Source organism: Trachurus trachurus (genome assembly GCF_905171665.1).
Source record: "Trachurus trachurus genome assembly, chromosome: 17".
Taxonomy (NCBI): Eukaryota; Metazoa; Chordata; class Actinopteri; order Carangiformes; family Carangidae; genus Trachurus; species Trachurus trachurus.
Window position 1 is genome coordinate 26,773,665 of NC_139900.1, and position 13,236 is coordinate 26,786,900.

At 42.8% G+C, this 13,236-nt stretch overlaps 2 protein-coding genes across 2 annotated transcripts; one reads left to right on the top strand and one right to left on the bottom strand.

Moving 5' to 3' along the window:
* The first annotated feature begins 1,039 nt into the window (after nucleotides 1-1,039).
* On the top strand, nucleotides 1,040-7,929 carry tox4a (TOX high mobility group box family member 4 a). The gene is made up of 9 exons (XM_083992231.1): nucleotides 1,040-1,483; nucleotides 1,575-1,640; nucleotides 1,760-2,059; nucleotides 2,165-2,410; nucleotides 2,503-2,841; nucleotides 3,542-3,622; nucleotides 3,715-4,431; nucleotides 5,771-5,907; nucleotides 6,447-7,929. The coding sequence occupies exons 1-9, from the start codon at nucleotides 1,379-1,381 to the stop codon at nucleotides 6,502-6,504; spliced, it is 2,049 nt and encodes a 682-aa protein (XP_083848357.1). The 5' UTR covers nucleotides 1,040-1,378; the 3' UTR covers nucleotides 6,505-7,929.
* A 152-nt stretch (nucleotides 7,930-8,081) lies between these two features.
* On the bottom strand, nucleotides 8,082-12,792 carry LOC311001211 (nuclear factor 7, ovary-like). The gene is made up of 8 exons (XM_083992236.1): nucleotides 12,695-12,792; nucleotides 12,275-12,572; nucleotides 11,303-11,620; nucleotides 10,259-10,351; nucleotides 10,095-10,167; nucleotides 9,911-10,000; nucleotides 9,426-9,482; nucleotides 8,082-8,721 (listed from the first exon to the last, which is right to left on the bottom strand). The coding sequence occupies exons 2-8, from the start codon at nucleotides 12,530-12,532 to the stop codon at nucleotides 8,180-8,182; spliced, it is 1,431 nt and encodes a 476-aa protein (XP_083848362.1). The 5' UTR covers nucleotides 12,533-12,572; nucleotides 12,695-12,792; the 3' UTR covers nucleotides 8,082-8,179.
* Nucleotides 12,793-13,236: the final 444 nt, after the last annotated feature.

Consider the following 13,236-nt stretch of genomic DNA (forward strand, 5'->3'; position numbering starts at 1 on the left):
TGACACACACACCTGCTGCTGTACGATGACAGATGGCTTGAGGTGTTTCATAAAACTGAGCCCCAGGGTCTTTCACTTTAATAAAAGATATGACCTTAAATTATATATAGCAGCCTGGCAGCTTTGTATATATGTATTATTTAATTTCTTTATACTGGTAGTATTAGGAGAATGCGGTAGAGATGAAGGAGATGGGTTAAAGGTCAGAGGGAGCAGCCTGCAAACACTATGACAAACTGAAAATCTAGTTTGAATTGACCTTGAGTCATTCAAGCATCGAAAAGCATTTTACAACCAGAAACTGATGCATGATAATAATAATAATAATAATATCGCAACTCATTCATGTCAAATTAATTCCAGTAGGCATTTATTTGGTAACCTGAGGGCAAGACCAGAGAAAATTGTGTTAAGTTCAATTGTATGAGATTAGATGTTGTCCCATCAGTGTTAAAATACCAGGATCAGGGTGTGTGATGATGCAACCACCCTGATCCTGACTCAAGAGTTATCACATTATATCATTATTAGCCTACATGTTGTTACATAATGCACTGTAATTACAGCCTCATCTCAGTTCACCTCTATCTGGGAGAGTGAAGGCCGTTGATTGGTTTCCTGACCGCTTGCAGTAGGAGGTACTGCTGCTTTCAATGACTTCTGTTTGCTCGGCGTAGAAGATACGAGAAGTTTTTTTCAAAACTTGTTAGAACAATAAAGTAGATATTCTGGTGGCTGCTGTTTCATTTTCTCTATAAATGACATTAAAATCATCACAAATTGGATATTTAACGTTTTAATTGCCCAAACCAAAAGCCAATCGAACAAAAAGCTCTTAAAGACTAGTTTTAGCCTCATAGTCTAGAAAATGTCCACACTATTGTTTCTTGAACGTCTTATTTTAACATCACACAGCAAAAAGTTTACACATTGACCAAGTGTTTGGTGGTTCACAGTGTTTCGAACAATAACAGCGTCGTCACCGACGGCCCCTGAACGCAGCACGAGCCATTGTGGTTGGTTGAGAGGTGGTGCTAGCTTCACCGCAGCTTATGAATGAGTTTGATGCTGGGCCTCCAATAAACACCGAGTGGAGTTGTAGATTTTTAGCCACATTTATCATTATTTAGCTGTTGTTGCCCCCTTGTCCTGGACCCCCCTCGGACTTTACAGCGAAACTAGCTCAGCCTCATGTCTCCGACCTTAACATCAGGCTAACCGACTGCAATGAGCTAGCCGGCTAACTCCTAGCATCTTTAGTTAATGTAGAGATATCTGACCTAAATGGGTTGTAAATCAAGAATTTACAACATTTCCCGTTTACAACAAAGTATACGACGTATGTTATAGTCTGCTGAGGGTAAACCTTTCACAAAAAATGGACCTTAATTTCTACTCTGACTTGTCGGATGGTTGTGCTCAAAATGTTGATTCGGAGTTTTTGGACTCTCAGGCATACGGTGGATACTCTGAGGAAAACAAGGTAACCTGCGGTCCGGTTTATTATTTAATCTGTTTGCTGAGAATACTGAGGGTGTTATAGTTGTCCGTTAGGTGCTAACAGTGTGTTTCAGTTTCCAGAGGGCAGCGACAGTTACCTCACCATCAGTGGAGCGGGCCACCCGTTTCTGTCCGCTGAGGTGAGGGCGTTCATTGAGCAACATGGCAGAGCAGTGTTAATGTGTTAATGTGTTAATGCGTCCTCCTGTCTGGTGTTTACACGTGTTTCCTGTTGTTCTCTCTGTCTCTAAACATACAGCAGACGTTTCACACTCCAAGTCTCGGGGATGAAGTGTTTGAGATCCCTCCCATCTCCCTCGACCCAGACCCGGCGCTGGGCATCAGTGATGCGGTGTCCCACTTTGAGTTGACAGACGGCTCAGACGGCACCGGGGGGCCTCCTGGTTCCCGCAGCCTCGTCAGTAACCTGGTGGTGGAGGCCAATGACCCGTCCTTTGCTTCCACCTTTGTGAACTCTGGGTCCCAGGGCCTGGAGCAGCTGAACCTGGGGGCCATGGGCCAGGCTGGAGGGGGGGCCCTGCTCAGCTCGTCTGCCCTGGTGAGTGCCCTGCCTGTGGGCCCTGGCATGGAGTACTGTTGGGTGTATATTTAGATGTTCGTTTCTGAGTGTTTTCAATGTTTTGTTTTTCTGATCACTTTGCAGGAACTAGGGAATTCCAGTGGTTCACATTTCAGCAGCTCATCTCCTATGACCATTGATGTCCAGCTTGGGGACATCGGTCACGGTCTCCTGGGCAGCAGTCAGCTCAGTACAATCAACCAGTCAGAACTGTCCCTGGGTCTCGGGGGTGGAAACATGGGGCACCATTCGGAGACGCCCGAGCAGCCGCTGTCAGCGACACCGTCTCCAGCAGGCTCCCTGCAGGACGAGGACATGGATGACTTCAAGGTGGCGATGGCTCTTGTGTTACTGTACCTTAGATTCCATGCAACGTCTCAGATCCTGCAGCTAACCTGTGTTCCCCTTCTCTCTTTACTTAGAGGAGCGTGCTGATAGACTCCCCCATGTGTCTGTCCTCTTCCTCTGTCGTCTCCCACATATCCTCCCACCCCGCTCTGCCGTCCGCCGTCTCCCCAGCTACGGCCAGGCGGGGCGGAGGCAAGCCAGCCACGCTGGCCGCAGTGAGCGGGGCTCTGGGCGCAAAGAAAGGAAGGAAGAAGAAAGATCCAAACGAACCACAGAAGCCTGTTTCAGCCTACGCCTTGTTCTTCAGAGACACCCAGGCAGCTATTAAGGGCCAGAACCCCAACGCATCTTTTGGAGAGGTGTCTAAAATCGTGGCGTCCATGTGGGACAGCCTGGCTGAGGAACAGAAACAGGTATGAGCACACACATGCTTATAGTATATTAAGTATATTAATGTCCACCTGTGTTGGTTTTGGTGAAGAAGCACACAGACAGTTGGTGCGTACTTAGTTTAGTTTATTTGCACATTATATAGCAGTGGTTCCCAACCTTCTTTGACCCCATTTTGACATCACAAATTTCTGGCGACCCTGTCAATCCAGATGCGCCAGCTCAGTTATTTTCATATGCTGCATTTAATTTGAACATTTTATTTGAACACATGAACAAGAAAGTGAAACTATAGAATACATTTGTTTAAGATTGTGTGTGGTGTTTTAATAATAATTTTAAATATAATAATAATAATAAGTTAATTAAAAAAAAAAAATCTATTTACTAGACATTTCAGGCGACCCTATTTGAATTTCAGGACCCAACATGGGGTCCCGACCCCAAGGTTGAAAAACACTGTTATATAGCCTACGTTACGTAAAAACAATGAAAATAGTGAAATTAAACATTGTGCAGGAGAGGTGGAAGCCACAAAATGCTTATGAAAATACCTCCCAATAAAGCAATTTACATACAAAATGAAAGATAAAGATGGACAGATCCAGAAGTGCTACAAATCTTTGCCAAAAAAGATTTTTTCAGTTGTTTTTTGAACAAAGCCAGTGTAGATATTGATTTTAGTGCTCACTTAAAAATATGTTCTTGTTTTGTCTTCACAAGGTGTACAAGAGGAAAACAGAAGCAGCCAAAAAGGAATATTTAAAAGCACTGGCAGCTTACAAAGCCAACCAGCTCTCACAGGTAACATAACGTTGTCCTCCGAGGACACACACTCTCCTGGTGTCTTTTGCTTACACGGATTTCCTAACTTATTTCATTTGTTTATATTCCAGCCTGCGGCTGAGGAGATGGAGATCGCCCCTTCACCACCTCCACCTGTCGTCATCCCGACTCACACGGCGCTCACCGCTGCCGCTCTCCAGGCGAACCGCCTCGCTCCCAACAGCCTGGAGGAGAATACCATCACCAACATTTGCGCCTCCAACATCATCCTGGACGTCCCAGAGATGACCACACGCTCCCGCACCGGTGCAAACAAAGTCTCCGCCCCAGCAGCAGCGGCTCCGCCAGCCCAGACCATCACCAAGATCATAATCCCAAAGCACATGCTGCAGGCGGGGGGGCCGGTGGTGACGGTGTTGCCCGGGGGGGTCCGCACCTTGCAGCCCACGCTGGTGGTGTCGGGCACCTCCCGTCAGCCGCCCCCGCTGCAGCAGATGCAGAACGCTCCTCCGCCGCCGCGGCTGCAGCAGATGGCGCCAGCACCTCCACCGCTGCAGGCCAAGCCCCGGGAGGGAAGCACGGCGCCGGGTCTCCCCCTGTCCGTCACCGCTACGCCCCCGCCTCCGCTCCAGATAAAGATAGTACCTGCCTCCTTGCAAAGCAAAGAGGCCCTGCCAATCATTGTCCCTAATACGGCCGCTCCATCGGCGACTATGACTGCTTCTGCCCAGTCTGCACCCATGGTGTCGGTGCAGGTGATGAACTCTGCCGATGTGTCAAGCAGTCCAGACGAGGAGGACGTTACAGAGCTGCTGCACTCAGAGGAGGTAAATGTTGCTGCTGTCATTTCTTTAGGGTAGTTTTTTCCTCAGCTTCATGTGATTGACTAATTGATATAATTTGGGATATTTATTTTCTTCGAAAACTGGCTCATACTTTATCTCTAAACAGCTCCAAGCTGTTGTCCTAGCAACTGACTCCCAACTTTCAGACATTATTCAGATCTAACTTTGGTTAAAGTTTTAATGGAAGTGCCAAATCTTTCCCATTTGCCGTTTCACACGTCAGAAGAAGGTACATTTTATTCCTCCTACTCAACTTCATAATAGAGCCGAATAATCTCAGAACTGTTTTAGTTCACAAGCGCTGAGTTGATTTCATATGCCATGTACCATTTCATAGTCAGGTCTGACTTGTAGTGTTTTTTCTTATTCAACATGAGCGGCCTTGAAGTGAGAACAATCCCATATCTGCAGCAAGCAAGAATGTGGGAGTGTCCGCCCCCTGGCTGACAGTTGATGATTTCAGGCAGGTAGTTGTAAATTCCCACGAGTCAAAACTCAATGTCCGGGGAAAGAATGCAGATAAAGAGTTACTCCTCTACCACGGTCCAGTGCAGCACAGCTCTAACCAATTCAATTCAATTCAATTTATTTGAAGTGGGACATTGCAAGTTCATGAACGAAACATAAAATCGTAAACAAGCCGGATTGTAGCCACAACCGGAGCTCCTTCTCTCTCTGGACATATGATAGGTTACATTTTTCCAATCACAATGAAAAGACAGGCCGCAAATGCAACAGCACCAAAATTTTCCAAATAGAGTGGAAATCACCTGCGATTGTGAAAGTGTCATTTTTTTAAGGTTGCAATGCATACACTGGATTAAAAAAAAGTCCAGTCCAGTTAGTAAATTTTTTTTATAAGAAAAGAACATCTGTATAAAATCTGTGAAAGATTTAATGAGAAGTGGTGCTCGGTGGAAGGCTGCGGGACGAATACGTGGCCAGTGAATTGAGATGAGAGACGCGCTGCGGGCACAGACGCTGTTGCCTGGATGTTTCATCAGTTTTATGGCAGAGTGGCAGAGAGAAAACCACAGCTGAAAACGCTGGGGAAGTGAAAATCACTGTTGACTTAACCCAATGCAAGTTGACGCAGCTTCAGCATTTTCACAGGGGGAGAATTATACTTTCCAGATGTGTGTGATAGACTACATAGACTGCAACTGCTGTCACACTGAGTATTAAAGTGTGTGGGTGCTTATGCAGTCAGTTATGTGTGAAGTGGCAAAACATGCATGAAAAAGTCTAAGAGGGGCAAAAGATTATTTTAGTCCCACTTTGCTTCCACTGTGTCAATATTAATGATGCTCTTCTTTCTCAGGACGAGATGGAGGTGAATGGGTCCAGTGATGTTACTAAGAGTGTGTGTGTGAGGGCGGGCTGCAACAACCCAGCGGTGGAGAGCGATGACTGGGACAAAGAGTACTGCAGCAACGAGTGTGTGGCCAATCACTGCAGGTTTGTAGAGAGGTTTCAAGCGTTCGCTGGTATAATGTATATTTCCAGCCCCAGTATGTAATTTATTTGGCTTTTTATTAGCAACAATCAAATATTGCTTTCATAAATACATATTTCACTGAAGTTGAATCACACCCACATACAAATGAAGGCTTTCTTGTACCTTAGAATGAGTTGTTACAAGTCGCACTGATGTTGCATTCAGGTGCAGTCAGGCAGACGGCCGTCGGCAAGCCAACCGGATGTCATTTTACTCCAAACGTGGGTCAGGTAAACAATACGACATCACCATGACAACATATTGTCAGGCCTGTATTGTTTTGCCTCGTGCTGGCGGACCACTTGTTTACATAGACGCTTGTTTATCCTGTTACATGCAGCGTCTGTTGTCTGTCTGACTTCTGCCCGATTTCACGTGAATGCAACATCAAGAATACGCTCCGATATGCAACCGCACCGCTAGATGGGGGGAATTCCTACATATTATACCTTTAAACACTCAAGAATGTTTTATAAAATTGGTATTTTGTGTTTTTCAGAGATGTGTTCATGGCGTGGTGCTCCATCAGGGGTCATAACATGGGGACGGTGAAGTAAAGAGCAGCTACTACCAGGCTCACCAACAGGAAGTTTATTTTTCATCAAGAGCCACTGTTCCAAAACAAACAAACAAAAAAGGACAGATGCAGAACTGATGCAGCCCTGAAATGTCAACAGCATTTTACTGCAGGTTCCTACGTGTTGTAAATCTCTCTGTTTTCTATATGTACTGTAGCTTTCACAGTTACTGTTTATGGTCAAAGACGAACAAGTAGTATTGCTAAACTGGAGCAGAAGTTAAGAGTCAAGACGTTCTACGCTGGTATTTTTGTACTTTTAATGACAGACATGTCTGTGTAGTATTATCTTTGAGGACGTACACAGCTTTTAGTCAGGCATCACGGGACTTTATGGCAGCTAGAGAAAGGATCAGCACAATGAAGTGTAAAAGATGTTCAAGATAATGGGATTCACTAAAGTTTTTTTTTTTTTTTTGAGGCCAGCCAGGTCAGTTTATAATTAACTGGAAATTGTATCGTGTTTTTGACAATGGCTACAACAGGTAAGAGTAGAGACCGTCTTGTGATGGAATCACACCAACTTGTCAGCATGTGACCCAAAAACATAAATATGCCTGGTAGGCTTTGCTACATTGTTACAGTAGTACTCAGTATTCATGGGTTGTTAAAAGCAGCCTTCATTTTGATCTTAACTACACACCTGTAAAGTTTTCTAAGTGCATCAGTTGCTGTCGTGCTGGCAAAGACATTTTTACAACAGTTTTAAGAGACGAGTGAACAGTGCTTACTATTTCCAAATCCAAGTCTGAAGTCTTTTGATGTTTAATCGAGAGGAGAGAAACCAGAAGGATTTAAAAGAGAAAAAAACTGACACAGCTGAGAATGCCTTGGTTTGACAAGAAGACAGTTTGTACCACCGTATACCTTGTTTTTGTACTGAGAATATTTGGCCGGTTCGGCTCAATAATGCCTTCATTTTTGTAAAACATTCTATTTCGATCATTGTCAGTTGTTTAAGAAAATGCTTGACTTTCATGTTTTCTTAATAAATGAGAAAAAGAGCTGAATCTAGTGGCTTTTTGTTTTTTGCCATGTCCCTTAAAGGAAGAACTTAAACCGACTACTTTATCTCTAAAGACCAGAGGAGAGAAGTTGGAGTACTCCTCACACTGAGCTTACTCATTAAACCTCAACTGAAACACTGAGAAAACCTTCAGGGTTCAACATCATGATCACAGCGTCTTTGTTATTCTGATGGAGACAATCCTAAAGCAGTGTCTATGTTGTTATCATAGTTACTGCAAGAATAGTTTGTTTTCCATTTTAAATTAAAAGGGGATGTGGGCTTTATCTTTACTGATTGTCATTCATTTAAATAGCTTCTATATTGAGATTTGAAATAATTATATCATACATATATATATATAGAGAGAGATAGAATAAGCTATTTTGTTTCAGTGCAGTCATAGCTCCATATTGATTTCCCACTTTGTATAAAAAATACTCTATATTGCACAGTTAAATTAATGCACATCCTACAATCAAAGGAAAAAACACTTGATTAACATACAAATCATAAAATACTTTGCAATATAAAAATATACCTGAGGCAAATGTTCCATTTCATGGCTGTGACTTAGTTTGGTCTCTTCTCTTAGACTGACTTAAGGCAGTCTGGGTGCAGTAGTTGTATCAGGAGTTTCTAGGATTATTCAGGAAGCGCTGAGAGACAGAATGGAGGCTCTGCTGGGCGGATCCACACGGTACAGCCCCAAACCCAGACACACTGGCTGAGTCAGCTTGGCCTTGAACTCGTGCAGCTTGGTGACGGTGGACTCCTTCACAGCGCTGAATGTGATGTTGCCCTTCTCAAAGTGAACCATCACTGCTATCCGGCTGCTCTGCAGGGTCCCAGGGAGGATCGTTTTCCCTCCATCATGATAAGCAAACAGCTTGCCTTTGCTGTTGTGTGTTAGGCTCCACGAGTTGTCGTTGTTTCCGAAGGCGCTGCTGTGTTTGCTCTTGCGTTGGATGCCCTTGTAAGAGACGGCGATGTCCCAGTAGCCCTCGGCCTCCACCTCCCAGATGTGGGTGCCGGAGGAGAAGCACAGGGCGGACAGGACCTGCGGAGCTTCAGCAAAGCGCTTCTTACTGCTGGGATAACCCAGCTTGGTTTTCACTCTCTCCACCGTTTTGAAGTCAGCAGAGAATCCAAGGAACGGACTCGCGGTGTCCACATCCAGCATGAGGATTCCTGAGACACAGACACACCAATGGGGTTCACATTAACCACTTTGATGCAACTTCAATACACAACTAGTAATTAGCATGACAGTCACTTTTTTATATATAATTTAACCAATTTGCTCAGAATTTTCTGTTTTACTTGTGTTTTTGGTTTGTTTTTTTGTCAGTTCAGTAATTCACAAACGCTCCCTCTCAAACCACAACAATTAATCTGTTTGCAGTATATAGTAATTAGAGTTATTTGTGTGTTGTCCTGCATATGACATGTGTCATATGTGTAACAGTGCACTCTAGTGTTCCAGTTAGTTGTGTTTAAATCATATTCTGGTTAAGAAAACTGAATATTTCAGTTCTGAGTAACCAGGATTCTGGTAGACTGGAGTTATGTGATAGATACTGATGTCAGCCAGGTGATGGTCAAACACGCTGAAAAAAAATGGGAGACTGACGACGGTGATACAAATCTTTATTGGTGCTCTCATGTTCTCTTTACTGATGATAAGTCCAGAGTTGTTCAGGTGAGAGAGTCCAGAGAGAGAGAGAGTTGATCCTCAACTATTGGAGCAACTTTTGAGCATTTGAGAGTCTTTACTGACAGCTTCTCCATCAGGCTCATCAGTGTTTGTGGAGCACAAACACACTGCAGTTCCTTCTGTTACCTTGAACATTGTCATTCAGATGCCCTGGTTTTAACTCATCAGTCATTCGTACCTTTATCTTCAGTTTCTGGAGGAGTGCGGATCTCCGATGGACGCTCAACCAAGATTTCTGTGTAGGGATTCAAAAAATTTGAATGGAAGAATATTCATTGTAAAAAAACAACAACAACTGAGTGATTATACTAGTTTGACCTCTTCATATGAGCATCCCTGAATATGTAAAGCATACAACAGTGCTGGTTTTCTAACCCACACGGGTTCAGGTGCATACATTTGTATATTCAATCTGATAAGCCAACAGAAATATCATTACACTATCGTTTTATTAGCATCATACTGTATTTATTCATTTATCAAATGAAGTATCTATGTAAAAGTTCTAATTTGATCCCTGTTGTTTAACACATAGTTGCTTGTTGTAAAATAGGTTTTGGGAATATTACATACACACCACATTTATATTTTTGTCCATTTCCAACCAGTTTTATGTCTCAGTATTAATCTCATTAACTTGGTTGTTGACACTTGACCTCCTACCTGCGATCTTGGAATAGATTTGATGCAAATTGTTCTGTTGCTTGTCCAGTGCTTCTGTTAGCATCTGATTTTCCACAGAATAGTTGTAGGCTGGCGGGAAACAAGGACAGACATCACTGAGTGCATGAATATCTTTGGTGCACGTACCCACGCAATCATATGACAAAGGGAATCATTCTCTTACCATAATACAGAACTATGAACCACAAACAGAGCAGCACCACGGAAACGCTGCTCAGGCCGGACGAGTTTAGTTTCTGTTAGAGGGAAAAATGTACAAGATGTGAAAAGTGCACAGATGCAAATCCCTAAAAATCACATGTTAAGGACGTAGTCAGCGTGACTCACATTGAGTTGGATGTCTTCCTTCAGTCTTTTCACAGACTTGGTGGATTCTTTCATTTGCTCCTTGAGCGTCGTGAAGCGTTGGTCCATGTACTCCTGTTGAATGCACACACAGTGTTACCTTTAACAAACGCTCACATCCAATTCTACCGTTCCATTTGTCCCTTAGTTGACTTTAAAGGGATAGTTCACCCAAAATTGAAATTTCACTCATTATCTACTCACCCTCATGTCGACTAAGGGCTGGGAGAAGTTTCAGAGTCCTCTGTGGCTTCTCTGAGTTACAGGGGGTCTCGGCATAGCAGTGCATCCATATAACGGTTGCAAATGGATACCAACTGTCTTCGTAACAAAAAGACACACCAAAAAACATCCAAATTGCGAAAAATGCGAAATTGTCCCGAAAAAAATTAAATAAGTCTATTTTTCAAGCTTGTTTTGTAGCGGAAGCTTCTCAAAGCTCCTCTTCCCAGTTCGTCCAAATTTGACGAACCGGGAAGAGGAGCTTCCGCTACAAACAAGCTTGAAAAATAGACGTATTTAATTTTTTTCGGGACAATTTCGCATTTTGGGGCTTCAATACAAGACAGACATTACATACGAGCAGCATGGAGGTATTTGGATGTTTTTTGGTGTGTCTTTTTGTTCCGAAGACAGTTGGTATCCATTTGCAACCGTTATTATGGACATGCACTGCTACGCCAAGACCCCCTGTAACTCAGAGAAGCCACAGAGGACTCTGAAACTTCTCCCAGCCCTTATTCGACATGAGGGTGAGTAGATAATGAGTGAAATTTCAATTTTGGGTGAACTATCCCTTTAAGTTAAAAACATTTCTTAAAGTCTGCATGATAAAGAAACAATCAGTGAAGCGGTGTGAATGAGGGTCAGACTGTCAAAGACCAGAAAATCCAGTTTCTCCACAGCGACGTCAACAACACAACTTCCCCGCAGTGCTTTTACAAGAAACTGTTGCCACTACCACTTTCTTTTTTTTGTAAATGATAAGACGTCTCCTGGATAATTAGTTATATTATTCAAACTCACGGTTAACTGTCTCCGTAGGACAGTGGAGGCTTCACTTTCATGGTTCTGTTGCTTCTTCTCCAGGGCACACAGGTTGCAAAGGTAGCGCCTGGATGAGTTGCAGTAGTACCTCAGCACCTCGTCGTCATGCTGAGGGCATTTCCTCTCCTGGAGGTCACCCAGAGGCCGGACCAGCGGGTGTCCCGTGAAGACCGGCAGCTCCTGGTGGTCCTTAACGTGCTCTTTGCACATCGACACCTCACACTTCAGACACATCTTTATGGCCAAGATTTTTTTGTCTGGGCAGCAGTCACAGTACACATTTTTTGTCTGGTCCTCCTGGTTAAAAACATCCAATGTGGAGATATTTAGATACATCAAAATAAAATTTTTAAATACAGCTCTGGAAAAAAAAAAAAAAAAAGAGAGACCACTTAAAAGCACCTCTACATGTATGACAGTCATTCTTTTCTTTTCTTTTTTAAATACCAACACAAACACAACTCATTCTACTTAATGAGACACTGATGAGGTCATCACCTGAACCACATCTGGTTTTATATAAAAACCACAGCTGGGATTAAACATTGACATTATCCCACAAAAACTGATTTATAAACTCTTCCTGAGTTAAAATATTCTTGCTGTGTTTAGGAATAAATATGAACATGTTTTCTTTGTATTATTATTATTCAAGGTCTGAAAAGACTTGATATTTTTGTTATTTAGACTAGTTTAGTCATATTCAGCCAATAAAAGCTCTAAATGACAATATTTTTATTTCAATTTTGCGAGAAATGTTGTCGGTAGCTGATAGAATAAAACTAATTAAATTTTTAAATGTAATTTTACTCAAACATATACCTATAAATAGTAAAATCAGAGAAACTGATCATTCTGGGAGTGGTCTCTAAAATATATACAGCTCTGGAAATTTTTTTAATTATAATGTTAGCACTGATTGTGGGTGATAATGTGAAGAAAGGCAGGTACCTTCCTCCTCCTGGTCTCCCTGAAGTTTTCTGCGATGTTAGCCAGGTTGTAGCTCTTCTGGACCTGAATGACCTGTCCAAAAAAAGATCTGCAGTCGGGGCATCGGAAGGGAAGGTCTGAGGTGTGATCCCTCATGTTCTCCAGACACTTCATACACATGCTGTGACCACAGGGCAGCTGCCGGGGATCTTTGAAGATGTCCCTGCACACTGTGCACGTTAACATCTCCTCCAGGTCGGTTTTATCTGTGTCTTCCATTCTTGATCTCTTTCTTTCCCTCGCAGAGAGCAGGTGAGGACTGTAACAGCAGAGAGGAGAGAGGTAACTACAGAGCTGCTGTTTTTTATAAACACGTCATACTTTGTTATCAATAACTCATTGGGCTCAACACAAGATCATGGATACAAAAATAAACCCTACCGTTAAGGTTAAAGCTGAGCTCAGGCCTCGGTGTTGTTCGTCTCCTGTCTGCAGTATAGCTACACATTTCTAAAAGTGAAAGCACCGCTGAGTTGAAGTTGGTACTTCCTGGTGGGCGGGGCCTGACAGGAAGAGGACGACCACGAGCCTGGAGAGATGAGATAAAAGTTTAAAGTTGAATACAGGATTACATAATCGAAATACTGATATGGGCTCATAAAATACGCAGCATTTTTTAATCCTTATTTTATCATCTTAAAACAATAGCCTAAGTAAAAGAAAACAACCACCGAACTGACCGAATTCAGACCGTTCACAGAGCAGGTGCATATTTTTTTTTATTTTTATAAATGAATACGGCTGATATAGATTGTCCTGGCTATTAACTAAACGACAAACATTAATCACTTTTATTGTTTCCACGTGTGTGAGTGTACACGCGCTGTAAACATGTAATTAAAGAACCCGCAGTAAATTATTGTCTCTGTAACAAACCAGGTGTTTGTCTGCGATGTTAAATACACGATTTAGAAAAGACATTT